Source organism: Sesamum indicum, linkage group LG1 (genome assembly GCF_026168435.1).
Source record: "Sesamum indicum cultivar Baizhima isolate 11 linkage group LG1, ASM2616843v1, whole genome shotgun sequence".
Lineage (NCBI taxonomy): Eukaryota > Viridiplantae > Streptophyta > Magnoliopsida > Lamiales > Pedaliaceae > Sesamum > Sesamum indicum.
Window position 1 is genome coordinate 13,708,559 of NC_142657.1, and position 25,145 is coordinate 13,733,703.

Here is a 25,145-nt window from a genome sequence, read left to right on the forward strand (position 1 = left end):
TAGAAGTCTTTCCAATATTTAAGCTGAGAATTAATGTCGGACTAGACTAATATTTGTGAGAATTGCTTCAAGAAGTTTATGTAATTAGGAAATCGTATAATAAAGTTAGGAATACATATTTTTTTTGCTTTGTTTATAATTAGAAGATTTTTGTGTTTGCATTGATTTATATTTAAAAAATCTATGCACACGGGATTTGCGTGCGACTGCTACTTAAACTAATTAAATAAATCGATCAATGAAATTTAATACTTTTATTGTAATATTTTTATATTCTTTTTATTTCGCTTAAAAAATTATATGTGCGGGAACCGTGTGAGCGAGTTGCTAGTATATAATAGTGAGAGAAGAAATTGTGTTGTATTAATTCAATAAAATTGTAAAGTTATAATAATAAAATAAATTTACACATAAAAATATATTAATTGAGACTTAATAGGCATTTCTAAACACAAAATATTAATTTTATAAGGCAAAAGCATAAAGTTAAAAGAAAAATAATTTTTCTTCACTTTATTTATTTTTTATATCATAAAAATCAAATATATTTTTTTACATACAATGCTTTAGTATAAGTGAACGTAAATTTATATAAGTAAATTTGAACCAAAATAATTATATGCACACGTATATGAATGTGTGTAGAATATACAACCAAAACATTATATTAAACTCTAACTATATGTAAAGTTGTTTAATAATGTAATTTTTGTTAACAATTTTTTTATTTTTTTATTTTATTCCCCGTATTGATGGAAAATAGTCTAAATTGAGAAATAATATTTTATGGAATAAATTGAAGGAAATAAACATAAAAAATTATTCTCTAATTTATTAAGTTAGAGTCGAATCAAAAATATATATAAAGGTACATAGATTAATTTACTTATTATTAAAATTGATGTATTAAAGTTTTATAGACCAAGTGACAAGTTATTTAAACATTCCATAAATAATAAAGTATGTGATTGACATCACAAAGAGAGAAACATAAAACAAAGGCACGTCATTCACATTTTATAATTGCAACATCATAATAATAATAATAATTTATAATATATAAAGGGAGAGTATCTTTTTGACGCCTCTCTTTTTTTATATATTTTTTAATTTAATTTATTTTTTCAGTATTTTTATCTATCTTCTCATTCCCGCTATCTTCTGATAGTTATTTTCTTTTCTGTTTTTTTTTTAAATTTCTTTCATCTTCTTTTTGTTATCATTTTACAAATTTAATATTAACTTATTATTTTATATACTAATAGTTGTGTTTGTGACACAACGTTTCTGTGTGTATATAATAAATAATTTTTCACATTTTAAAATTATTATAAATAAGAGTAAAGTATATAAATTAATACATTTTATTAAAAAAGTAAAAAGAAACAAATAAATAAAAAACTAATCTATTAATTAATATAAAATTTAAAAAGTTAAATAATTTAATTATTTTATTAGTTAAAAAGGCATTTTTATCTTCATAAAAAATGATGCGACTGTATTACTAACTGTCACTTTTGAATATGAATTATTATTTTTTATATTAATATAAATATTTTATTTTAAATAATATTTATAAAAATTACACACATATAAAATATGCTGCAAATTATTAATAATAATAATAATTCCACCCTAGAGGAGATGCAGATAAAACTTCCCCCTTTCTCCTTTTTCTTTTCCCTTCGTTTTCTCTAAACGCTCTAAATACTTAGTTATATATTTTGCTTTACCAGTACGAACATTTCAGGGTGTCTGGTTCTTGGAGTTGGACTTGTTCTTCTTGGGGTTTCATTGCCAAAAAATATGAGCAGCGGGAGTAGAGAAGATGAAGAAGATCTGTTTGCGGAGGCGTCAAAGGCTGTGGATTTGCTCTACAACATTCGGGACACGTACTTCCCCACGAACCCAGATGAGAAAACCTCCAAACTCCTCACGGAATCAAATCTTGCCCTCCAGCTGCTGGATAAAATACCCCCAGGTTTTATTGTGCACAGACCAGTCAATGTATTTGGAATCTAATATTTACATATATGTTCTTTTGATTGTTATGATGCAGAACAAAGGAAAACGCCGATGCAAAGAGCAACTTATGAATATTTGAGAGGGAAAGTATTGGATGTTTTCCCTGAGTATAAGAAAGAAGCAGAGGATCATCTCTCCAAGTCTGTGAGTGGTGTCTAAAGGATTTAAAGTTGCTTTTTTTTTTTTATGTCTTTCTGGTTTATTCTTGGTGTTAGGTCCTGAGGTGTGCTTTTTGGTGATTAATTCACTTTTATGTTTTGCTGTTTGAGAATCATGATTTAGTGGGAAAATTTGTTCCCCATGCTAAAGTTTAAAGAAGTTAACTGTCTTTCCTGGCCCTGGCGAGCTAGGCACACTCTTGCAACGGAGAGCTTCCAATAGTAGTCATATCTTTGTAATTAGAGTCTAAATCTAATATCATAAGAAGGAGGGTTAAACATTCTGGTTTTATGTACTGACTACATTTTGATTTTGCTAGTAGGCTTTGTTATTACCATGCCAAAATGGAAAATGACTTGAGAAACTAAAAGAAGATTAAATCTTTACTGGAAAATATCATTGCGTATTTTCTAGGTAACTATTATCACTGGTTTCCATCTTCAATCTCTCTAAAGTTATAGATTATTCTATATGCACAACTTGTCTCAAGCAATGGAAGAAAGCTAACTAGAAACAAGTAAAAAAAGAACCTGCTGTGCACCTCTTTCAATGAATAGGACTTGGGATTCTCAATTGGTTGAAGCAGAGTAAAAAGAGCTTGCTTTGCCATTGCACAAGAAAGCCTCTTACTCTAGCCGTGCATGGGTAATATTCTTTTTTGGTGGGTTGTTTTATTCTCGTGTGAAATTTGATGCAGTTGGACTTCTTTTCTTGATTATAGATGCGGTAATTGGTATCTCTATGCTATTATAATATTTTGATATTTGTGGTTTTATTTCTTTCTTTTTGCTGATACTTTGAATGCTACTTTTATATAGGTGAAACTGAATCCTTCACTTGCAGATGCTTGGTTAAGCTTAGGTAATTGCATTTGGAAGAAAGGTGATTTAGCTTCAGCAAAGAACTGTTTTACACTTGGCTTAAGGAAGGTCATTCTCTTGATCCTTGTGTTTTTACAAAGAAGTTTCTTTCGCTCGATTAAGTTGTGTATATGTTTAATCTTTTATAATAAATTTCAGGGTCCAAATAAAGGACTTCTTTGTCAATTATCAATGCTTGAAAGAAGAATGGCTCAAGGCAAGATTAGAATGTCTTTCCATTACGTTTCTCTAGAATTTGGTTGGGCTTATCTTTGCTGATAGTTAGCTACATTGTCTCATTTGCCTGACTTATTTACACTTTCCAGGTGCTGAAGACCAGATCAAAATTGTTGATGACAGCATTAAGCATGCAAAAGAAGCCATCGCTCTAGATGTCAAGGATGGAAACTCTTGGTGTATGTCTTAAGAAAGATCATATGTATAGCCTTAGAGTTAATGCATGAGCGTTGTTGCTAATTTTTGCTAGTGCTCATTTCATACTTTCTGAAGTTATATTACATGATATATCTATTTTGTTGAACGTGAGCATCCTTTTGGTTCTTTGGATTTCCATATGTTTTCTTATCTTATTTATTTACAGATAACCTGGGGAATGCTTGTCTCACATCTTTCTTTGCCACTGGAGCATGGGATCATGGAAAGCTTCTGCAGTCTTTAAAAGCCTACCAACATGCTGTGCGTATTATGTTGAAAACTTTGTCTTCATCAATTCTTTGCTGCAGTTTCTGTTACAAGCTTTTGTTAAGCTCATAAGTTTACTTTGTACTTGTCAGGAAAAAGATGAAAGAATGAAGACAAATCCTGATCTCTACTACAACTGTGCTATTGTAAGGCTCTATCTTCTGTTTCATTTCTCTTAAAAGTGTTTTATGCGTGGAAACAATGTAGGAGTCTACTGTTCTATGGGTATATTTATGTCCACTGTCAGCACCCTTTATGTCATTTTATTTTTTCTGTCTGCTTAATCATGATAAACATTGTTTTTACTTTTTAGGTAATATTTACTTTTCTTTGAAATGTGAATATAGGTCAACAAATATCTAGAGAACTATGAGAGAGCCCTGAGTGGATTTGAAGCTGCTGCACTGAGGGATCCTGGTCTGAATGCCATGGAAGAAGTTCATAAGATTGTTCGCCTACTTGACAAAATAGAGAGTTTGCTACGAGTAAGATGATTGTCTAGCTAATATAGTAAATTTGGCAACCCTTTTTAACTTCTAGACTATCATGCCAATTTTATCTCTTGTTCTTGCTAGCATGCTTGCATTTGGAATGCAGTAAGTTAAGTTTCTACCACTATCTGTCCTGGCTGAATGCATTTAGCTGTAAGCTGGTAACCAGGAAAATTCAGATGGTTGTAAGTAATGTTTTGCATGAAAATAATATTGTAGGCCTGGATTACTTTAGCATCTACGGGTTTAACTTATTATCCAGCAAGTTTATTAGAATCTACTATATTTGGCCTTGAAGATAAGCAATTGTGTTCTTTGTGCGACACTCAAATATTTTGAACTCTGTGTCTCTGATATGATTCATAAATAAATTTGTTGACTTCTAAGAATTTGGATGCTTGCCCTTACCTTTGCTGTGTAATTGAAAAGTTAAATCTTTATGATCGTAACCATTTTTTGTTTAAAATAAACAAATCATTTTAGATTTTTTTTTAATTACCATTGATGATGATGCAGCTAATTTTAATGTCTCATTGTTACATAGGGACAGACCAAGGTTAAACGACTAGCTTCCTTGGCATCATCACTCGCTAGTGTCAACTGTAAGCAATCTGAATACTGCAATATCTTAGATTAGGTGGACTATGGTTTGCAATTAGCCTGTGTTTGAGTTGAAATGTTGATCAATTTGTGCCAGTGAATCCTTCATACAGAGGAGAGACGATAGATCGTTTGTTGGAAGGTCTCAACAAAGCAGTTGCAATTGTAGGAAGAGTTGTATTCTTTGTCAAACACGAGAATGTGGCGCCATTGTAAGTTTGCTCCTTCTCTGATCAAAATCCTGCTGTCTCCTCACGGCATCTATTGTGGAAATATACCTGTTAATTATATGTATACTGTCTCACACTACTCATTCCACTCTACAATTTTACAGTTACTATTTGCTGTGTGATTCCAGTCAGATATGCTATGTTCTCTCTGTGTACGGAATACAGAATGAGGCTGTAAGTTGGCTGCTTCAACCTTTTCCTTTATTCATTTCTTAATTGAAGAAACCCTTTATTTATTCTATGCACCTGATGGAACATTTCAGATTTCAAATGGCTTGGTATAAGTCAGAAAGATATGCTTTCACATGGATTCACTTGCTATTAATTATCTCGTTGATTGTTTTTTCAGATTAAAGAAGGAGATCAACTCACTCTTTTGGACCCTTCTTACCATTATGTTGATTTTTCCTGGAAAGGAAAGGTATGCTGCCAATATTTTCCTAGCTACTGATTGGTCCCCCATCCTTGTTTAGATGTACAACCTTCTTAACAGAGTTAGATACGGACATGTCAACTAGCAATGCAGTTTTATTGGTGCTGTGATGCATACTCATATTCATTTTTCTGCAACTCTCAAGGGGGTTGGGTTAATTCAGGTTTCATATTCTTTAAATTAATCAATTTTGGTTGGCAGTTGTATCAGTTCAGATCCGTCCGCATTGATTTCTTGGAGCAATTGCTCGTGAATGGGAAAACTTTGTCATCTCAGCATTCCGTTCAAACATCAATCTATGCTCAAAACAAGACATGAAAAGAACAAGGTACGAAAGCGGCTTGGTTCTTGTCTAGGCAGTGTAATACAATGGAAAAGAAAATTCCCTGAAGTGGAAGAAGAACGAACTTTGCTTGAAATAGTGGAATTGTGTATAATCCTGCGGAGAAAAAATTATTCATCTTTGTCCAAACGAATCTTGTTGAATCTAAAGCTGTAAATAGATCTAGATATGGGTGAAAAATACGTCACAATTATTTCTGATGTCATGATTAATGATAAAAAAGGGTTTGTTGTATGTGTACCAAATTCTAAGTTGTTGAAATGCATTCGACTCGTCAATGCATGTTTCGGAAACTGCTTTGATTGGTTGTACAGTTTTTTGTAAGAACACAAGTTCTTGACCCCTTTCCATCTTCCCCGTCTTTCTACAGTACTTTAGTATTAACCATTCTTGAACCTGCAGGGAGGGCGCCCGATTGCAGCACCATGGGCTCCTTACCACGGGATTTTCTTTAACGTATGTCAACATTTCTTTTATTTAACTTGTACTCCGTGTTAAGGTACGAATAAATAAAAAATTATAAATAATTCAAATTTTATACTATAAAAATAAGTGATTGATTACTGAGCTGAATCTAATTTAAAAATAATCAATAATAAAAACATTAAAGATATAAAAATAAACAAAATAATGTTACTAATTGATTTATCTCAAAAACATGTAAATCTTTTGCATAGAAGGTAAATACCAACACATATATCTAAATTTAAATAAAAATACAAGATATTAAATCAAAAAAAATGTGATTAGTCTTTTTGGGAAAGATAAATAGACATAGACTTATCTAAAACTAAACAATAAATAAATAAATAAAAGCATGATCTCTTATGTTAGAATGCAAAGAGAATCCAAACATATACATAACAGTTGTATAAATGATATCAATTTTTTTTGTTTTATTATATATAGATGTGATGATGCATCACCAACAGAAGAATACGATGTAATTTAGATCAGAACCCCTTATTGCAAATCAGATTAAGTTTCGAGCTAGGTCGTCTTGTTTCCATGTCATACGTAATTTTATAAACTACCGTGGTTGCTACAACATAATCAACATTAATACCTCTCAGCTGCTTCCCTTTTATACTTTTTAAAAATAAAAAATTGAGTTCTGGGTTGTATTATTTTATTTTCACACGATAAATAAAGACCCTGGGTCTCCCAGTGTAGGACTTCTCCCATTCATTTGGAAAGTTAATTATATTTAGATTTTCTTCAAAAATATAAAATTATACTTACACACCTTTCGAAAATTATACTTAACCTCTTTTTCTTAAAATTTGAATGAAAAATGCTGAAGCTTGAAAAAAAAAATTGCATAAATTTTTAATTTTATCACTCATTTAATATTTTTATGTAATAATTTTGTAGTTATGAAGAAAAAAAACTATAATGATGTTAGCCCCACTTCATATATATTGCATTTTTCTCTTTATACATATAAAAATATACACAAAAATGTTAAATGAGGGACAAAATTCAACAATAGCGTAAAGCATAGCTTGAAAATCTTTAATACAGTAGATGATGTAGTCATGAAAGATGCAACATAGCCAGCTAGTTTGAGATGCTGTATTGATTGGTATTTGGTTTAATTATTTACAGAGCGAGACGGGGGGTAAAATTTGTTGATGCCATGTTCCTTATTTCCTTTAATTTGGGGTGTAAAATGGTAATATATCAGCTTCCACTTGTTTAAGACTTTCATAATTTCAGCAGTGTCGGACTTGTTTTGGCATTTTATTATAAGTAGGTAAGAGATGTTAGGAATGACTAATAAGAAGACCAAATCCCTTGCCCTATTTTTAACTATTAACCAACAAATCCTCTTTGATTCTATTATATCCATTGGATTAAGGATTGGATAAGTCCAATTGATCTTATCTACTTAGTCAATTAAGGATTGGATAAGTCCAATTAATTTTATCTACTTAGTCATGGCTCTATAAATAGGTCTTGAGTTCATTTCATTTTGAAAAAAAAAACAATCGAGAGCCTTTTCTCTTCTAACTCTTTCCTCTTCTTTCACTTCTGAGTGTTAATTTTGTTCGTTGTTTCAAGCTTTCTTCCACGAGTGCGCGTGTAAGAAAGTAATAGATGTGTTAACCTTGAGGAGCGATCGATTTATACTATCTGCACCACGGTAGTACCGAAATTTCGCTTTCAAGGCAGTGGTTTTTCCACGGCACAGTCTTTCAATATTCCAACAAGTTGAAAGCGAAATTGTAGTATCAAATACATCAACATTAGATTGCCAAAGAATGGAAAGACATTTTATTGTTTTGTGGTTTTGTTTGAGATCATGTTTAGGCGTTTGGTTCTCGGCTGATTTGGTTTTCTTTTCATCCGAAAATGCAATATAGATATGCTAATCCTTGTGTGGCTCTTGTTTAGGGAACCCAATGATCTCTCATATTCTCAATTAAATGAGAAATGGTCAATTTGGAGGTCCAAACCATTGGGTTAAAACCCCCCAAATCATAGAAGAAAAAGAAAGAATTAATCCAAAACCCACTGTACCAAATCTTCTCTATGAAATATGTATGGAATTGATGCCAACAGCAATCGGTGGATTCCGCCACCGCAGTATGGAGTCGGCAAGAGGACAAGATTCTTGAGCAGGCTCTGGTGGAATTCCTGGTAGGAATCGACCACCGGTGGCGGAGAATAGCTGAATTTCTTCCGGGTAAATCGCCAGACGAGGTCAGACTGCATTACGAGGCTCTCTTGCATGACATCGTCGAGATAGACTCGGGCCGCGTTGAGCTGCCGGGTTATTCGGATGAATCCGCGCCGCTTGGGTGGGACGAGCATGCCAGGCTGAGGGCGCCGGGTCAAATCTCGTTCGGCGGTGGGAACCGCAGTCGGCACTCCGAAGTTGAACGGAAAAAGGGCACGCCATGGACAGAAGATGAACACAGGTTAATCCGATTGGTTTCAATTATTATTGAGTTTAATTTGCTGCTTTTTGGAATCCTTTCATATTTATTGATTTTGAAAGTTCAATTTTGGTCGAAAGCAGAAGGTTCTTGTTCTTGGGATGTAGGATATTGCTGAAATTTTGTATTAGGGTTTTGGTTGTTTTATTTTTCTTTTATGATTTTAATGTTTTTGATCATTTTATTTTTGAATTTAGAGGGTGAGTTGATTGATATTACGCTGCTTTGTTTGCGAGTCTGTTGATTGGTTGAAGGAACAGGAAATGGGTAATGAAATGGGAACTCCAAGAAACAGGGGACGTTGTTTGCTTATTCACATAAGGATAAGTTTGGAATGATGGATATATAGGTAGAGATTTTAGATTCACGATAAAAATAGAATGAATTATATTGACGTTTTTTTAGATTATGTCAAATTACACAAATAAATCTTATATTTTATAAAAATTTCAGCTAGTGCCTAAGGGGTGTTAGTGTAATATTTTTTCAAATGGTGTTTGTATAAGTTTTGCATTTCAAGATGGTGTATTACCTCAGTTTTGGTTGCCCTATTTGAGCAAGTTTTGCTGATTTGATTGATTAAATTCAATATATCTTCTTCCAAGAATGTTCCTTTGTTATCAGAAGTTGGAACATTTTCAAGATTTCAAATCTTGATATCAGTATATTCTGTTAAAGACGAATATATAGTAGTTGTAGTTTATTCTCATCATGTGATGAAAATATGTCAATCACTTTAAGATGATGTGTTAACTTTCAGTACCAGTCCACCAAATTTAGTAAAAATGAGATAGTATTCTTTCTGAGCTCAGTAATTGTGGTGAAGTAGGAGTTCCTATTTGGAGATTGCATCTAATCCATAGTTCCTATTTCAGTTCATCTGGGTAACCATTGATCACAGCTCTGATATATTTCTTCTTCTTAAGTTGATTAATCAAGTTAACCCCAGTACTCTATCTGAGAGTATTTGTGCACTGTTTTGTCCTAATTTTGGTTGTATTTCTTACAATCACTCTCACTGCTCCTTTCACTCACCACGTTCAAACTCGTATGACATAAAAAATTTGATGGACTACTGCATTTGCACCACGGTTAATCGTTCTTGTCTATCTTAAGATACGCCTGCAGTACTATGATTAATTGCAACAAGTAATGGTGATGAGTGCCAGGCTATTTGGTCATGTTTCTTGTTAGGCTTCGGGAATCATGATCATTCTATTATTTCTGGAGACTTGGGCCTTTTGATTGCAGAATGTATTAATCAAGACCAACTAGTGTTACCCGGCTTAAGAAATGCACTCTGTGAGAAGGCTTGAGAAGATCAAAGAGTGTTGTTTTGTTCAAGAGATGCACTCTGTTTGAAACTGTGGCAACAACAATCGTGGATGACTTATGATTTGAATGTTTTAGTGGAGAGGCGGAGCGAGAGTAATGCTAGCACGTTGGAATCTGCTGAGTTTGTCTATGTCACCCTCTCTACTTGTGTTTTAATGTGCATGTGAATTTTCTAAGATGCACTGTCGGGTTTTCTTGTTGGTCATCGTATACTTTTGCCAACAGAACTTTGCAAAGAATGAAATATGGTAATGACCATATAAATCCATAGCCCTGTGTTTGGGTGGTCCTAATAAGGACTTGATGGATAACCCTGACTTTGTTAAGGAAGATAGCTTCATAGCTCAGTTGTTGAGTGGTGTATAAGACTTGATGAAGCTATCTAGAGAGGTGGGCTGCCTTCTATGAAAGAAAAAATGAAAGTTCTTTTTAGAGCACTCATTAGAATCCAAGGTACAAGCGCACGGCCTTTAATAGCGCTCGGAACTTTATCGCGGAACAACGAACATTAAGGAATTCATACGTGATTGTGGGGGGGTCTCAATTTGAGCTATCGAAAGTTCAAGAGTTATATCACTCTCGTTAGCCAAATTGATTGCCTCACTTCACTACGCATTAATTCAATCGAAAGATATTAATGCTTAAGTATATCTACTCCTTCACTCAGAAATCATATTCTTCTTCTATATTAGTCATTTGTGGGGGATTGTTAGGAATGACTAATAAGAAGACCAAGTCCCTTGTCCTATTTTTAGCTATTAACCAACAAATCCTCTTTGATTCTATTATATCCATTGGATTAAGGATTGGATAAGTCCAATTGATCTTATCTACTTAGTCAATTAAGGATTGGATAAGTCCAATTAATTTTATCTACTTAGTCATGGCTCTATAAATAGGTCTTGAGTTCATTTCATTTTGAAAAAAAACAATCGAGAGCCTTTTCTCTTCTAACTCTTTCCTCTTCTTTCACTTCTGAGTGTTAATTTTGTTCGTTGTTTCAAGCTTTCTTCCACGAGTGCGCGTGTAAGAAAGTAATAGATGTGTTAACCTTGGGGAGCAATCGGTTTATACTATCTGCACCACGGTAGGTAAGAGATGATACACGTATAGGACCACATGTCACATGCAGCTATCAGTTGTATGTGTCAATAATTTTGTACAGTCGTAGCAATTAGTACTGTGACGATGTATTTGTAGAGTATGCTATTCATAGTAAAGTCGCTGTTCTGTTCGTCTTATATATATTTAGTAGGTAGAGTACGCTGCAGGTATACCACCTACGCCTTTCCTCTCATTTATTCCACGTTAACTCCTGTAAGGAAAACCACTTTCCTTGCTTTCTTGCCCCTGAGTTTGCTCTCCCTCGCTTTTCACTAACGTGTAGATTCATTTGTTAGTTAAAATATAGTGAATATGTTAATATTAACAAAAATAATTATTCCAGATTAGGCATATATAACATTTTTTCTTATCATACCACTCTTATTAATAAAAAAAGATTTATTTGATATATAATAAGTTAATTGGGGATAAGTATGAATTTTCATTCAATTTTTTATCAACAAATTCGATGAATATTGACTGACGGGAATGATCTATTTGCTAAGCATAATCAAACGTCAGGATAACAATAGGCATATAACAGTGTTTTTTTTTTTTTTTTTTTTTTCATTTTCGACGAATTTTGGGTGAGTTTCTGAGGGAACAGTATCCGTCCAAAAAAGGTTAAGACAGAACACAATTTCTGACAACATTATGATGAAACAGGCGTCTGCTGGAAAATCGCCCTAGTGACCAATAATTTCTTGAAACAAAGAAAATGATAACTAATTGATTACATTATTTTTAAAAAAGTGATTATCACGTTTGAGTTTATAATTTGATAATTCATCATACAAGTACAGATGTAAATTAATATTTACGAAACTAATCTTATTCTTGAGATTAATTGAAGAAATTTAAAAAAAATAATAATCAATATAATGGTTTATTAGCTTGATGAAAAACAATTATGGTGAGATTAAAAAATATAACTTTTATTAAAATATGATTTTGATGGAACTTAATAAAACAAAAGTAATTATTAAAAAAAATGATCGAACAATGTAACGAAAATTGTGTTTGGAAAGAAAGTCATAAACTTCTCAACAATAAAAACATTAACTATTTTAGTAGAGACTTCAACATTGTAAACTGGAACTCCGCCTAATTACATTTACTACCCTATATATTAGGGAGGGTAGTAAAACAAGGATCCCACATATAGGCGGTAAGTAGAGTCTAGTTATATAAGATACACTCAGCTAGTTCGAGAAAGTTGTATTTAAACATGTGAAGAACGTTTGTTGCTCAAAATAATTACATGCATATGCCAGTATAAATACTTATCCTAATTATACTTCATCAATCAAAAGTTAGCAAAGTGTTCATAAATACAAGCAATTTGAAGGGCCGGAAAAGATGACTTGCAAGGACGGCAAGGCGGATAACGTTGCGAACGAGGCTTTGCCAAGACCCACCTATCTACCTTTCTATCCCATGAATCCTGGAGATGGACCTCATAGCTATGTCCAAAACTCCTCCTACCAGGTACAAACTTCTGTTTTCTTGCTTTTAATGATACACATACTTATATATGTTTGTGTAAGGATTCTGTCTGTGGAACAACATGCAGGGAAATTCTAGTTTGGATCTGGTTTGGCCAAATTTGAATCAATCACATGGCAAGTGCAATATATTTGCTGTGTGATTGGCGTTCAATTAAAGGAAAGTGACCAATCATATAGTAAGTGTATCACAATTGTTTTGTGATTAGTTTGATTCGATCGGATTTGATCCAAACTAAAATTTTTTCTAACATGTATATATTACACGAGCTGATCAACCACATACATGGCTGTGTCAGAAAGTTGAAGAAATATAGTGAACTTTTTATGGGAGTTTGGTCACCTGTTATGATTGGCATAGTAGTGGTTTCTTTCAGAGAGGAGTAGTGGATATTGCAAAGCCAATCATAGAAGATGAAATTGCGAGAAAACTAGACATCAAGAACTTATCTTCAACCACCCCAAATTGCTTTTGGGTTGCAGACTTTGGCTGCTCAACTGGCCACAACTCTTTTCCTGCCATGCAAATCGTCACTCAAGCTATCTACCAAAAACATGCTTCCTCAGGACTCATCACTCCCAAAGTCCCGGAACTTTTCGTGGTCTTTAATGATGTTATCACCAATGATTTCAACACCCTTTTTAGTACCCTTCCACCCTATAGGAATTACAATGCAATCGGAGTTCCTGGGGACTTCCACGGCCGACTCCTGCCGGAGTCGTCCCTGCACTTTGCTTACTCGTCTTGGGCACTCCAGTGGCTTACTGAGGTGCCAAAGGCGGTGGCGGAAAGTGGTTCTCCGGCTTGGAACAAAGGGGAAATTCTATACACAAGAGACAGAGTGGAAGTTTGTGCTGCCTACTTGAATCAGTATGCTAAGGATCTAGAGGCATTCATGGAAGCTAGAGCAGTGGAGATGGTGAGTGGAGGGCTAATGGCCCTTCTAGTTCCTGCCGTTCCTGCCTTTTGGAATCCTGAGACAGAATACACCATCCCTTCTGATCTCAACCTTTTGGGATCTTGCCTCATGGACATGGCCAAGAAGGTAACTATTCCCAACAACAATTTCATGATTTTTAAATCGTGGTCTTTATAGTAAAAGGAATAGTGAAAAAATTGCCTAGTTAGTCCCGTAATTTAGGGGTGACATTTTTTATATAGTATAAATTGATCTAAGCAATTTAATTTTGTAATTTTAAAATTTTAGCAATTTTAGTTATTTTTTTTGTCAAGTTGGTCGAAAATTTGTATATGACTTGTACACGATCCAATTAATTTGCGATTTTAAATCAATTCGTGCAGGAAAAAAAAATGCCACCCCTTAAGTTAGAGAATTAAAATTGTATTTTCGGAGTCAGTAATTAATTTTAATTTTGCGGTGAAAACAGCTTATTAAATAAAAGATTTCTTGATTCAGGGATTAATACGTACGTTTTGCTGCCTAGGGTGGATATGATGTTATTGGACTGCCTTTATTCAACCCTCTTCCAATTTTATGTCCCATAAAGATTGAAAAATGAATAAAATGCTGCATTAGAGCCCACACAAAATCATTTTGCTATATTATCAATGATCTATATCAGCCACGTTGATCATTTATAAACAACCAATGACATCTAGATCTTGGCTCATATTTGAATTCTTTTAGCTCACCCGAATCCATGTAAAATTGTAAACAGAAAGCATAACTACGGACCCGACAAGTGTATATATATATATATATATATTTTCCCAATATATCCTGTCAATGTTCTTGCAGGGAAAGTTCAGTGAAGCAAAAGTAGACTCATTCAACCTCCCTTTCTACTTTACCACCCCAGAACAGTTGAAGGCCATATTAGAGAGCAGCCACAGTTTCGCTCTTGAAAGATTGGAGATACTAAACAACCCCGGAAAGTACACCTTGCCCAGTGTCAACGCCCGTGCAGCATTCTTCAGGGCTGTCCTTGAAGGACTGCTGACAGATCACTTTGGAAGTGATATCATCGATGAATTGTTCACCCTATACATGGAGAAACTTGCAGCTTCACCGGTGTTCCTGAACCCTGACAAAGACAAATCTATAGTGATTCTTGCTGTCCTCAAGCGAAGATCCGACTAATTTTACAATACCGTGGACTCAGAAGGGATCTCCATGTTGCAATAAGCATTGCATTTTGCAGTATTCCATGTTGTTGTTTACTTCCTTTCGGTTGTAAATTAAACTGGGATTTCTCTGTAATATCAATTTCTTCTTGCTTAGAAGTTGAAGCTTTTTCATACTTTGATTTTCAGCATATAAACTCTTGGCGTGCTTTTGACATTTTCTCATTAATAACTTTTTCATTCGATTTCATCAACAATCAATTATACGGTCACCTAATAATTCATCTTATGTCCAGACATTACAATCACATATAACACATAGTAACAATTTTATAGATATTCCCAACAAATAGCCCACAATTAAATATATAAACAACCAATATACAATACTATATAAATATAAATCTAAGATTAAGATCAGATATATAAGCAATCAATATATATAATATTCATATATATAAATATATATATATATATATAAATTCAATTAGCTATACTTATATTTATATCAAATCTCCAAAACAACTCTATTAACACAAAGAGCTGCTCAACCTTCTATCTTGTCTTCACATCCTATAATAGGAATTATACATATAATCAATATATATAGAATATCATAATTTCTAAATAAAATATTATATAATATTCGCACGTGTTTCACCAATCTTTTAATATTTCATTTATATTAAAGTTCAAATTTCTGTTTCATTTTTTTTAAATAACTACACTTTCTAAACTTTTCAAGGATATATTTAATTTATCAACTACCTCATTGGAATTCATTTAATCAAATCCCTTATATATTATAACTGTCGTTTTTAATAACATCCTTAAATTGAATTATCACGATAATTTCATTTTCTTTCTAATAACCATAATATTTCTCAAATACAATTTTTCTAATATTTCTTAAATATAGTTTTCGAATATTTTTGTGAATTTTCTATCGATTTATTGTTACTAAATAATTTAATTAAACATCAATACATATAATTACGTATTTGGTTAATAAGTCCGATGAAATTATGTAAATTAACTATAATAATGATGAAATCTAACAAATCTAGTAATGTAACTAACTATAACATTTTTATATCAATTGTGATATTTAATCCGACACTAATTTAAATAACCAAACTCATAAAATATTTCAATTAAACAGTAATCGTACTATATAAACTATTTTTAATAAATGAATTAATCAAATAATATAATTATATAAATTAAATACAGAATTTTTTATACTTTTTTTCCTCTCGCGTTAACGTGTCGTGAGAATTAGTGTGAGAGTGTGTGTTTATATTTTAATTGTTAATCAATTTAAGCCAACCATATATACTATTATGTAGGGACGCGGTGGGTGCCCCTCCTTTTTTTATTTATTATTTTATTTTATTTTATTTAATCTTTTTAATAATTATCATTACGCCGTATTTAATTTTCTAATTAATATAATTTGCTATCAAATATTATAATGAGTTTCAATTTATTTCGTTCAAATTTTAATATATCAAATTTCGATCTATAATTTATTAAAATAAAATGTAAATTTTCTTAATAGTTACCAATTAATCTCTCAATTATATATAAAATCCTAAGGACATCACACCGTAATTATTAAAATAATTAATAATAATTTTCTTTTAAAAGAAAGAAATGAATTAAATGATAAATTCTAGAATTCAAAAATTAATACGACAAACTTTTTTTCTTTTTCTTTAATAATAGTATGGAAAATTATTTATTTAGTTCTTTAAGTTTGTCTGTTATTTATTTTAGTTCTTTAAATTTACACATTTTAGTTTTAGCTCGTAATTTTCAAAATTGCTTAATTTTAGCCTTTTGACCCAATTTCGAATAATTTTCCCCCTACACAGCTTTTTAAGAGCAATTTCAGTCCACATATATATATATATATCTATTTATTTTGCATCTTGTAGCTAATGCCCCCTAAAATGATATAAGAATTTAGGTTTATTGAAAAAAAATATTTATATATATTAGAATATTAGGATGGACTATTATTTTTTATCATCAAAGGATAAAAGAATCATAAATTAGATTAAATGATCAAATTTACGTAAAATTAATAGATAAAAGCTAAATTTAATATTTATCAAAAATAAAAGATGAATATGAATTCATACAGTGTTGTAGGACGAAAATTTTCAAATTTTCAAATAGTATAGATACTATCAAGATATGTCATAGCCAATTATGTCCAGTGAAGAAGGATCATGTGACCACGAATTCTTATCTTTTTAAGTGATTCATATGTGACCACGAATTACAATCAGTCATATATTACAACACGAGATTCTTATTTTTATATTTATGATGGGGACAATTATACTGTCCTTTTTTTAGAGTTGGTATAATTACACGTAAATTTTGTATGATATAAAAAATTATATTCAGTACTCATAATGTTTGTTTAATTTAATAAGTAGGTCTATCTGATAGTAAAAGTCACAAAATTTATTGAAATAAATAAGAATATTGGCGAAAATTCATATTTACCACAGTTGACTTACAAACTATCAAATAATTTTTGCTACCAGATTATCTTTATATAAGTGAAAGTGTACTTCCTCACATATATTAGTTTATCTATAAAGGTAGTTTGATTTGAAAATATTTTTTTGACCTATAGTAAAAAAGCAATAATAAGTCAATGAATTTTCATTCAATTTCTTGTTGATATCAAATAAATTTCGTGAATTTCGTCTAACGAATCTATTTATTGAATTGGAACAAATAAATTTAATTTTTTAAATTATAAAAAAATTATATATATTTATACAAAACATTAAATGTGGGGGTGTAGTTCATTTGGGATACAATGAAGACGTTGCGGGTTCCCATACCATTTGAGTTGCATATCCATGCCGTAACATATGATTAAGGATAAAGCATGTCAGTCTTTTTGTTTGTCTGAATGCAGTCATTGGTCGTATACGACCAATAATTTCTCCAAAAGGAAAAAATAAAAAAACTAAAAATCTTGACATTATTCTTAGTGAAATATTTTGAATAATTTTGAGCAGTTGGAGTTTTGGAAGACTGTAATCGTAAAATTCCGGAAATTAAAAAAATTATTGACTTTGTGCCTTTGATACATATAACTTAGTAGAGACTTTGACATTGTAAAATGAATTTTTTTCTTTTTTTTTTTCTTCTTTTAAGATTTTTTTTAATAATTGCGTAAATATAGAAATATAACTTCAAAAATTTAGGACAGTAGATGTAGTCTGAGAGAGTCACATCGATTGTTAGAACACGTGAAACAAGTGCTACTTAAACAAGTACATGCATAAAAGTTCAACTAATCTCACTAGTTATGTTATTCACACAATTTCAAGTTTGCAAAAAATAATTATAACATTAAAAAAATTATACACAAATAAAATTTTATAAATTTAAATAAAAATAGTTGCAATTTTTTAAGAATGCATCACAAATTGGGATCCTTCTTGAAGCTTATTTTTTAATAAAAAAATGCAATCTCCTTCGGATTTCGTGAGGAAAAATCATGGGCTACTTTAAAATATAAGATCAAGATTTTAAATATTTGACGAGTGCCAATGAAGACATAGAATCTTAGTGGTTGCAAAATTTCGTCGTGACAAACAGTTTTTGACTTAAGTTGCAGATTTACTATGTGTTGGTGGAGACCCTATTTTATACTAATGAATAGGGTAGCTTGTGCTCACTTTTATTGGATTGAATACCATGAGCTTTGATATGGATCTGCCCCTTAAGGAGTTGAAATTGAATATACTTCGATCCAATTAACTAATTCAAAATAAAAAAAGTTTATTATTTATGTTGGATCAATTCATCAGAGTCGATAAGATCCAAATTTAATATGGGCTTATTGCAGATTAATTATTTCGAACGTGTATAGGGCAAATTTGTTATAAACTTAATTATTAGTTAATTTATTTAAACTTTTAATTGATTATTTATCCCAAAATATTTTGATGTAAACAACAGTCCATCATAATAACAATAATATATATATTATATATATATAGCAGAGTCGTCATACAACAATTAGCGGGCACAGCGCACGTAATGGAAAAGATGAGTAGCAAGAAGACCAAGGTGGATATCATGGGGAACGGGGTTCTGCCAAGACGAACGCTAGATCTCTATGCTATGAATGCTGGAGATGGACCTCGTAGCTATGTCCAAAACTCCTCCTACCAGGTGTAAAATTGATAATCTATGTATTTACGTCTGTGTTTATACATAATCTCAATCTCTATTTGATCGTGTTTATTTTGAATTAATGTTCTATTATTATAGATTCTTGAAATAGCTTTAGTAGAAATAATTAAATTTGTAGAAACTTCAGTACTTTCTTAACTCTTGTCTAAAAGCTCTGTGCAGATATCAGAAAATAGACTGAACTATGCTATATGCAATGAACCTTTTATGAATATCTCTAATCTATTACAATTTGTGTGTTCTTTTCCAGAGAGGAGCGGTGGATATTGCAAAGCCAATCATAGAAGAAGAAATTGCCAGAAAACTAGACATCAAACACCGGTCATCGACCAGCCCGAATGGCTTTTGGGTTGCTGATTTTGGCTGCTCAACTGGCCACAACTCTTTTCCGGCCATGCAAATTATCACTCGAGCTATCTACAGAAAACATGCTTCCTCAGGACTCATCACTTCCCAAATTCCAGAAGTTTTCGTGTTGTTCAACGACGTTATCACCAACGATTTCAACACCCTTTTTACTTCACTTCCACCCCGTAGGCGCTACACTGCAATTCGACTGCCAGGTGACTTCCACAGCCGCCTCCTGCCGGAATCGTCCCTCCACTTTGCTTACTCTTCTTGGGCACTCCAGTGGCTTACGCAGGTGCCAAAGGAGGTGGCGGAAAGAGATTCTCCGGCTTGGAACAACAGGGCAATTCTATACACAAGAGATAGAAAGGAAGTCTGTGATGCCTACTTGAATCAGTATGCTAAGGATATTGAGGCATTCATGGAAGCTAGAGCAGTGGAGATGGTGAGTGGAGGGCTAATGGCCATTCTAGTTCCTGCAGTTCCTGCCTTTTGGAATCCTGAGACAGAATACACCATCCCTTCTGATCTCAACCTTTTGGGATCTTGCCTCGTCGACATGGCCAAGACGGTAACAGCTCCAAGTACATTTTCATGTGTCAAAAGTACTAAAGAAATATGACTTTTTGTAATGATTAATTATTATGATAAAAAAATTAAAACCGCCAATTCATAAGGAGGTCATTCTCAGAAAGCATTTTGCTAAATAAAAAATCTATTTCTGATGCAAAGAATACTATGTTGTTACCTATCTAGGTTGGATAAAATGTCATTGGACTCCAAGTCCATATGTAGAATTATTTTGATACTATCAATCATCTATATTTTTGTGATAAAATATTTAACCAAGATCTCGCTTGTTCAAAACTTTTGAATGTATTGGACGAGATTCAATATCAGCCGCATTGATCATTTATAAACTCTACCAATATTAGATCGATCCTGGCTTATATATCTTAATTCCACTCATTCGCTCGAATCTATGTAAACAGAAATCATGACAAGAATCAACAAATTATAATGTATAATTTTCAAATGCTGTCAATGTCCTTGCAGGGAAAGTTCAGTGAAGCAAAAGTAGACTCATTCAACCTCCCTTTCTACTTTACCACCCCAGAACAGTTGAAGGCCATATTAGAGAGAAGCCACAGTTTCACTCTTGAAAGATTGGAGATACTAAACAACCCCGGAAAGTACACCTTGCCCAGTGTCAACGCCCGTGCAGCATTCTACAGGGCTGTCCTTGAAGGACTGCTGACAGATCACTTTGGAAGTGATATCATCGATGAATTGTTCACCCTATACATGGAGAAACTTGCAGCTTTACCGGTGTTCCTGAACCCTGACAAAGACAAATCTACAGTGATTCTTGCTGTCCTCAAGCGAAGATCCGAATAATTTTACAATACCGTGGATTCAGAAGGGATCTCCATGTCACAATAAGCATTGCATTTTGCAGTATTCCATGTTGTTGTTTATTTCCTTTCGGTTGTAAATTTCTCTGTAATATCAGTTTCTTCTTGCTTAGAAGTTGAAGCTTTTCATACTTTGATTTTCAGCATATAAACTGTTGGCGTGCTTTTGACATTTATTTCCCATTGATTCAATTCGATCAGTATTTTGTTATAAGTTGCTAAAAATTTTACAAGTCTGGCAAAATATACATAGGTACGTATAGGAACACAGCATGTTCACCTTCCTATAATTAGCCTTGGAGATTATTAAAACATGCCGTTTGTTCAACACTTAAAGTATTACACTAATACACTGTCTGTGATCAGATGATTCGTAGGTTAACCTTACCACTGCCGTTTGTGGATAATTAGCGAATAGTTACAATCATAACCATTTTTTGTCGTTTAATCAAATTAATTAGACTCTTTGCAGAGTTGTTTCGACCATTGATATATGATGCAGCTAATTGTAATGCATTGTTACAATTAAGGTTAGACGGCTGGCTTCATTGGTATAATCACTCGATCTAGTAACTCCCTTCTTACCATTATGTTTATTTTTCCTGGAAAGGAAAGGCAGGCTGCCTAGCTACTAATTAATCTGTTTGACACCTTTGTCTGAAACTACCTTCTTAACAAATTAAATTTGATGTGGATACAATGACTAGCAACGCAATTCTAACATGGCATGTGATCCGGGTCGAATTATTCTATCTCCTGCGACGATCTCACAGCTGTACGATTAACTCTTCCGGAACAGGTTTTGGATCCCCTGAGAATAAAACAAGAACCGTGAGCTCGTCGGGTATGTCCCCGACAATGACCCTCCGACGCTCAAGTTAGGTTGATCGAGAGAAATGTATGCTATCTCAAAGTTCGATCTCAATAAATGTACAGCAGTTACCCCATTTATGGCGTATCGGGGTCTATTTATAGTACACAGTTGTACGGAAAGCACTGGGCCACGTGGCCTCATCTGGTTGATCCCATTTTAATCGAATGGCCGTCATTGTCCGGGTCTTCTGTCAGCTCCTACGACCCGGGTCGGGTCCTCCGCGACCCGCCCGTTGTGAAGTACGCGGATCCGGTCGCGGAAATGACCATGCTACCCTTAATGAAGGGCTTTTCGGTCTTTTTGCGGGGGGATTATACATATACCCATCATTACTCCCCCACTTTTTCAAAGTGCAAGTTCGTTGCCTTTGAGGAAGTCGAACCGTCGCGTCCGTTGATTGCGTACACGTGGCAAGATCTCCTCGGTTCATCAGGGCGCGTCGTTCCATGGTGGGTGTCCTATAAATACTGCCTCATTTGACTTCTCGGCCCACCTCACGCAAAGACTTCCAGCGACCAAGGCTCACAACCACGAGTTCGTATTCGATCTGCGGCTTCCAGAGTCATCCTGCTTTAAGGTACGATGCCTTCCAGCTCTAGCTCGAATTCTGGGTCGCGATCTGGCCCTAAGCCACGATCTAGATCAGGGTCATCTTCCTCTCGTTCTAAATCTGCTTCTGGGTCTTCTTCCGAGTCTGGTTCTGGTTCGTCCTCAGGGTCTGGGTCTAGGTCTGTCTCTAAGTCTTCGCATGGGTCGTATTCCACCTCTCCCAAGAGGAATAAAAAGTTTCCGGCCACCAAACTTAAGGATAAACAGGCCGGACCTTCGGTCCTTGCTAAGTTCCAGGATCGGCTCGCCAAAAACCCTTGGGAGGCTGTGGTCAGTACAGTTAGGGTTTCTGTAGATAAGATTAGAGAAAAGTACCACATCCCCTCCGATTTTGACATCCTGATCCCTGCCACCTTCGACCGTATGCATCGTCCTCCCGAGGGGTTCACTGCTTTTTCTATCAAACACCTCGATGCCGGGTTGAGATTCCCTCTGGCTCCCCCGGTGGCCGCGATCTTAAATAAGTTGGGGTTGTGTCCCATGCAGCTTTCCCCGAATTCCATTACCCATATAGTCCTTTTTGTGGTAATGATGCGATATCTAGAGTTAGAACCCAGTTTTGATAACTTTTGGAGTTTATATTTCTTCACCACCTCGAAGCGATCTGGTAGTCGGGGTTTTTTCTATCTTTCGGCCAAACCAGATTGCGGGTATCTGAGCGCCCTGAAGTCGAATGTAGGAGTTTGGTTAGATCGCTACATTTTTATTCGACCTCCTAGTGGTGTCTGGCCTTTCAAGAACGAGTGGACTAAGTATAAACCCCTTCCGAAAACCTGTGGTGGGGGGCTGGAGGGTGACCAAATAAGGAGTCTGACACTTTATAAGTATGACCCAAAGAAGCTTCTCAATGAGAAAGTTTTGCAATTGTCTGGGCTCTCTCCAGCGTCCCTTCACATCGAAGAGTCCTTAGGTGATTTTCTTCTTTCGGTCTCACTCGCTTTTATCATTGTGACGTCCAAGTGTGCTAACTTTTCTCTGTTCGCAGATAGTATCATCATGAGCACGCGCTCGGCTATGCGGAGGATCGCGGCCCAAAACAAATCACGCCAGGGGGGTGAGATCGCCGGTCCCTCGGACCCGAAAGGGAAGGGTAAGGCGGTCGCGAGTGCTAAAGACTTGCCTCCGATCCCACCTTCCTCGAAAACACTCGCGGTCGCCACTCCCGATGGGCAACAGCCCATTGCCGTTGACAGCGAGGGTACACCTTCCGCCCATGACGATCATCTTGGCTATAACTCCTCGGAGTTGGATCTGGGCTTGGATGAGGCTAGTGGAGGCCACGGGATCGACCAAGGAAGCCCCGGTCCACCTGAGGAGCGATCTAAGAAGAGGAGGCGATCTCCGCTCAAAAAGGGACAAGGGCCCAAATCCAAGTTGGGGCCTAGCGATAAGGGCAAGATGAAGGAGCCCGCTGAGGCCTCTCACCCGCCTCCGAAATCGCATAGCCCATGCGTGCTGAGCAGGATGGCTAGGGAAGCCGCAGACAAAACTAGCGTTAATGACGATCGGGACAAATTTTTGAGGGTGGCGCAGCTCGCCACCTGTTGGGAGGATAGCCGGGCATCTCTTCGAGGTAATGTGCCGCCTCCCGAATGGCAGGACATGTCGAGCTCGTCGCTGTATGGCGAGGCCGGAGGGGATACTTTTGCAGTCTACAATTCATTCGTCTCCGTTCGCGACCAGGGAGCACTTGTACCGAATAACCCTATTCGGCTTGAGGAGTTCGCAGCCCACTCCCTGGTCCAGGTAATTCATCGGTTGGTTTCCTTCGACTTCCCCTCTTTTGTGCCATTCATTGCTTTTGGTTTTGCAGGCCATGACCTTTCTTCGGAGCTTAAGCCTCAAATGCACCCATTACCGGAAGAGTTACATTTCGACTGACCAGAAGGTGCAAGATTTGAGGTCTCAATTGGCCGAACGAGACGAGACCGAACGCAAGCAGGAGGATAACCTGCTGGCCTTGGGGGACGAGGTGCAAAGGCTGAGAGCCGAGCTCGATGTTGCCAAGAAGGAGAAGGAAATTCTTCACTCTGAGCACGAGGTGGCCCTGGCAGAGGCCAAGAAAGAGGCGTTCGAAGCTGGACGTGAGGTCGGTCTCATTGAAGGCCACAAGCATGGGTTGGAAGAAGGCCAAGCTGGTCGCATTTTGATCGAAGAGCATCAGCGAGCTTTGGCCGATTCCCGGATGTCTGCGGTTCGTGATTTTTTGAAGACTGACACCTTCACGACCGCTCTTGAGATCAAGTCTGCGGACTCGTTTGCCAAGGGCTATGAGACCTGCCTGTCTCAGGTCGAAAAGCTCGGTGGCTTCAATGAGTCTTTTGACCGCAGCAAGCTTGACATCTCGCTTGATGGCGACCTTCAACCTCTTCCTCCGGATCCTGAGCTGAAAGATGATGAATTCATGGTCCTGAGGGACGAACTGGAGGCAGAAGCTGACGCCTGATTAGTCCCGATCTTCTACTTTTGTGGTAGGATTTTGAGCTGATTGATCCACATGTAAATCCTAGAAATTGTTAGGACACCATTTTTTGTAAACAGGAGGGTGGGGTATAAATTTTGATGACCCCTGTATAGGACATTTTGTTAAATGAAAATGAACTTTTGTCAGCTCGCTTCCTTTGCTATATTTGCATGTTATGTTCTTTCAATTCGCTTTCTGCTTGTGTGCGTCTTTTTCAGATCGCTTATTGGACGCGTCTTTTTCAGTTCGCGTATTGGTTGAGTGCGTCTTTTTCAGATCGCATATTGGACGCGTCTTTTTCAGTTCGCGTATTGGTTGAGTGCGTCTTTTTCAGATCGCATATTGGACGCGTCTTTTTCAGTTCGCGTATTGGTTGAGTGCGTCTTT

The 25,145-nt window shown here is 35.2% G+C and overlaps 3 protein-coding genes across 6 annotated transcripts; all 3 read left to right on the forward strand.

Annotated features, from left to right (window-relative positions):
* Positions 1–1,670: 1,670 nt before the first annotated feature.
* LOC105160273 (uncharacterized) lies at positions 1,671–11,361 on the forward strand. Of its 3 annotated transcripts, XR_016065712.1 has the most exons (15): positions 1,671–1,981; positions 2,060–2,169; positions 3,003–3,113; positions 3,204–3,261; positions 3,371–3,460; positions 3,646–3,740; positions 3,839–3,892; positions 4,094–4,231; positions 4,782–4,839; positions 4,935–5,049; positions 5,172–5,241; positions 5,417–5,488; positions 5,702–5,828; positions 6,246–6,299; positions 8,241–11,361. XR_016065712.1 is itself a non-coding variant. In XM_020696517.2 (14 exons), exons 1-13 carry the CDS (start codon positions 1,807–1,809, stop codon positions 5,816–5,818), a joined length of 1,263 nt encoding a protein of 420 aa, XP_020552176.1. In that variant the 5' UTR covers positions 1,671–1,806; the 3' UTR covers positions 5,819–5,828; positions 6,246–11,361. The 3 variants fall into 3 exon arrangements, 2 of the variants coding, with proteins under 2 accessions (XP_020552176.1, XP_011075892.1); XM_020696517.2 differs by having other exon boundaries at positions 6,246–11,361; XM_011077590.3 differs by lacking the exons at positions 6,246–6,299; positions 8,241–11,361 and having other exon boundaries at positions 1,672–1,981; positions 5,702–6,136.
* LOC105160283 (loganic acid O-methyltransferase) lies at positions 6,267–14,991 on the forward strand. Of its 2 annotated transcripts, none has more exons than XM_011077602.3 (4): positions 6,267–6,299; positions 12,573–12,712; positions 13,107–13,775; positions 14,490–14,991. In XM_011077602.3, the coding sequence occupies exons 2-4, from the start codon at positions 12,584–12,586 to the stop codon at positions 14,829–14,831; spliced, it is 1,140 nt and encodes a 379-aa protein (XP_011075904.2). In that variant the 5' UTR covers positions 6,267–6,299; positions 12,573–12,583; the 3' UTR covers positions 14,832–14,991. The 2 variants fall into 2 exon arrangements, with proteins under 2 accessions (XP_011075904.2, XP_088737178.1); XM_088881052.1 differs by lacking the exon at positions 6,267–6,299 and adding an exon at positions 8,630–8,767.
* Positions 14,992–18,880: 3,889 nt separating this feature from the next.
* Positions 18,881–20,926, forward strand: LOC105160293 (loganic acid O-methyltransferase). Its single transcript, XM_011077613.3, has 3 exons — positions 18,881–19,027; positions 19,299–19,967; positions 20,453–20,926. The coding sequence occupies exons 1-3, from the start codon at positions 18,893–18,895 to the stop codon at positions 20,792–20,794; spliced, it is 1,146 nt and encodes a 381-aa protein (XP_011075915.1). The 5' UTR covers positions 18,881–18,892; the 3' UTR covers positions 20,795–20,926.
* Positions 20,927–25,145: the final 4,219 nt, after the last annotated feature.